This window comes from Halichoeres trimaculatus, unplaced genomic scaffold (assembly GCF_033239565.1).
Source record: "Halichoeres trimaculatus isolate MK-OKI-2021-1 unplaced genomic scaffold, fHalTri1.1 fHalTri1_scaffold_8, whole genome shotgun sequence".
Taxonomy (NCBI): Eukaryota; Metazoa; Chordata; class Actinopteri; order Labriformes; family Labridae; genus Halichoeres; species Halichoeres trimaculatus.
Window position 1 is genome coordinate 35,282,609 of NW_027437186.1, and position 3,292 is coordinate 35,285,900.

General features: G+C 44.7%; 1 protein-coding gene across 1 annotated transcript; it reads left to right on the top strand.

Annotated features, from left to right (window-relative positions):
* The first annotated feature begins 856 nt into the window (after positions 1–856).
* On the top strand, positions 857–2,467 carry prr18 (proline rich 18). Its single transcript, XM_074675128.1, has one exon. It carries the CDS (start codon positions 1,038–1,040, stop codon positions 1,806–1,808), a length of 771 nt encoding a protein of 256 aa, XP_074531229.1. The 5' UTR covers positions 857–1,037; the 3' UTR covers positions 1,809–2,467.
* The last annotated feature ends 825 nt before the right edge of the window (positions 2,468–3,292 follow it).

Here is a 3,292-nt window from a genome sequence, read left to right on the forward strand (position 1 = left end):
TTTGATCCAAGACTTGAATTAAGTGTTTTGTACATAGTTCCTCACAGTTTTTAGCCTTTAGCCCTGGTTCTCCTGACCTCATAGAAGTATAGAAGTTCATATTGCAGTGAAAATTGAGTCCACATCGAGTAAAAAGTGACAGAAGCAAAAACCGTCCTAAAAATCAAATCAGCTTATCTTAAGTGCAGGACTGTGTAGATTTTGTAAAAATAGAACCATAAAACTTTTTTCATGTGTTCCTTATGCCTCAGGGTACCTAAAAATGTGTTGTATATATTCCCACCGTATTTTTAAATGTTTTTAAATGTCTTTTAATGTAATTTTAATGTCCTGGAATTCAAATTCTTTATTTTGGGACCTTAAGCAGATATGGGATTAAAATGCGATTAATTAGATTAATTAATTACAAATCCTGTAATTAATTAGATTAATTTTTTTAATCGCCTGACAGCACTAATACGAATATATACCATACAAAGTAATGACCCACTCCGAAAACAAAGATGATGAAAAAGAGCGTCAAAGGATTTTTTTTTTCTAAAATATACGTATAAATACAATCTGGAAAGTTAATCAAAGATGTTTTATATATAAAGTTTGCAGATTCACAGACTGTTTCCTGTTCCTGCTCTGGCTGCCTCATCCATTAAACTCTGTGACTCTCTGTGTGGGATCCGGTCCAACGCAGAGCAGCAGAGATGCTGTGAGAACCAGATGAGGGGGACTTGAGGTGGCTGTGGCTCATCGTTTCAGGAAGTTATTGGAAATGATAAAATGACATCATCAGATTTTTATGGCTTTGTTTGGAGCTGCTCCCTTAGGCCACGCCCCCTCTCGCCTGCTCGCCCATAAAGCAGCCGGGCTCTCAGCGTGCACCAGTTGAACTCCAGCTTCGGTGTGGACAACAGGTGCACTGCAGCCTCTCTGCACCGCGCTGCTGCTGCTGGAGAATGCGCCGCTCGTCGCGTCACGCAGGGCTTCCTCTTCTGCACTTTTTGATATCCTGAGTCATTCCTCACACACACACACACACAAAAATGCCTTTTCCGCCGATCAGCCTCCACCAGCGGATCTCCTCTCCCGGCAGGGATCTATTTGGGAAAAAGAAAGCCAACGCAGTGCCTCCTCAGACTGAGCTCACCAGCAAACCCGGCAGGGAGAAAGCGGTGTCAGAAAAGGAGAAGCAGACCCTTTCCTGGACATCTGCGAATCTAAGGACTTTGGGGCGGAAAGCCCCGCAGCAAGAGAAGAGCAAAAGCCCCTCTCAGAAGACCGGCTCCGGCCAGGAGATCCAGGGAAAATGCTCCTGGCTCTCGGTGCCCAAACCTCAGGACTCTTCGGAGGGAGTCCGGCGCTCCAGCTCCATGGACTCCGCCAGACAGCTCCACGGAAAAGAGGACGGCAAGAAGGAGATCCAGTTTACCCTCAGCCTCACTCCTGAAGCCATCCTTGTCATCCAGAAACGAAATCTAGAAAAACAGATGATGGCGAAGCAGCAGAAATGCTGCGCCTCCACGGACTTCCGACACAGGCGAGTCTTCCCGACCAAAAAGGCGCACGGAGGCTCCAAGGGCTGCGTGCCTGTGGGGAAAGTGGAGCACGCCGAGCAGGACATCACCGCCATCGTTAAGATATCTCTCCTCAACGACCAGTACAAGTATGACGACGTGGAGTACGAGGAGGAGGACGGGGACGTGGATGAGACGGTGGTGAGGAAATGCAAAGAGTGGCTGAAAGGAGTGGAGAACGCCGCTGCTTTGGGGAAGGTGGACAAACTTTCTGCACTCCCGCACCTTAAGGGCTGCTGACACCAAACTTTACATCATTCTGACCGCAGAGAAGATGATGGATGATCGTGCAAAGCGCGCACCAGTGAAGGCCTGCTGCTGCGTCAAGTTCAATTAGAGTCCTGGAGGTGATGCTTCCTCAGGAATGCCAATAAAATCCGGAGTTATAGATGTTAATTTTAAAAATATGGACACTTATTGAAGCAGAATATAAAAGATGAGTGCATTGCTTTGGAATTAATGAGACTTTTCTTTAAAAATGTGAAATTGCAGCTGCCTCTGCCTCTCACAGTCCACAGGGACTCTGCTCCTGGAGTTGAAAGCCTATCCTTTAAAATTGATGAACTTTGATCTGAACACCTTGATATCTCTTCCTTTGCACATGGTTTTTGTTGTCAGTGTGGCGCCGGTGGATTGGCAGGAGGGTTTGCGTAAAGGGACGTGAAACCGCTCCTTTGTGCTGGAGAACAATGAGCTGTCACCATGGCTTTCTGTGCGCCTGCTGCTCAAACCAAACCGGACTGTTTAAGTCCCCTCTGATCAGAGGGTCACATCCTTTGTAGGGATTAAACCAAGTCATGTACAGTATTTAATATTTACTGAATATTTGTACTGTCAAACGTTTCCTCAGCTGATGATTTTATGCCATTTGAAGTAAACATGTTTTTCTAAAATCTGCAGCCTCACTGACCCTTCAAAGTGTGTCCTCAGTGATTTTGCCACATGATGCTTGTTGCAGTCATCTGGTTTTCCCCTCATGGTCACTTCTCAGACTGTACTTAAAGGCTCTTTTTGTTCCCACTGTAGATACCTGGGGCCATTTGGGCATTAGTCGTCTGTAAGCTTCTTAGATTTCCTGTTAAGCAGGGTTGACCAGAGTCCTGCAGGGCCCAGGTGCATGATCCCTTCAGGAAATTACCTCCAGTCTGCTGTGCTGTTGTCTTATTAAACCAAACAATGCACGCAGCTGCAGGAGGGAACGGTGCTGCAACAAATATCTGACGTGCAGTTTCATCCTTTTCTGGACTAATTCCATTACAGGAGCAATGTTTTGGTCACTGAATGGAGACAAATTTCATTTAATGTCCAGGGATGAATTGATTGCCTTAATGGAAAAAAAGAGTAGTATGAGTCTGCCGCCAAAAAACAAAGAAATCAAATATTGTTCAAACCAAAAGCACAGAGATGTTTCTGCCCTTCACAAAAGAGGCTTAAAGTTCTCAGGAGAACAAATCTAGCCTGTGCATCGATCAATCCACTAATGAAGTTATTTGTTTGTTTTATTCAAGTAATCTTTATTTACTCAGGGGGAACTCAGTAAGATTTAAGGGAGCTTTTACTGGATCAGACCTGCAGCAGCACAGCAAACAAACTACAAAAAACGGAAATCTTATCAAGTGTTTTTGTCTTATTTTCAGCAGAAAAATGTCTTTTTAGATTTGATATGAGCCACATTCACCTGAAATGCCTGATTTCAAGTTATTTAAAGACAAAAGTGAGGTCTG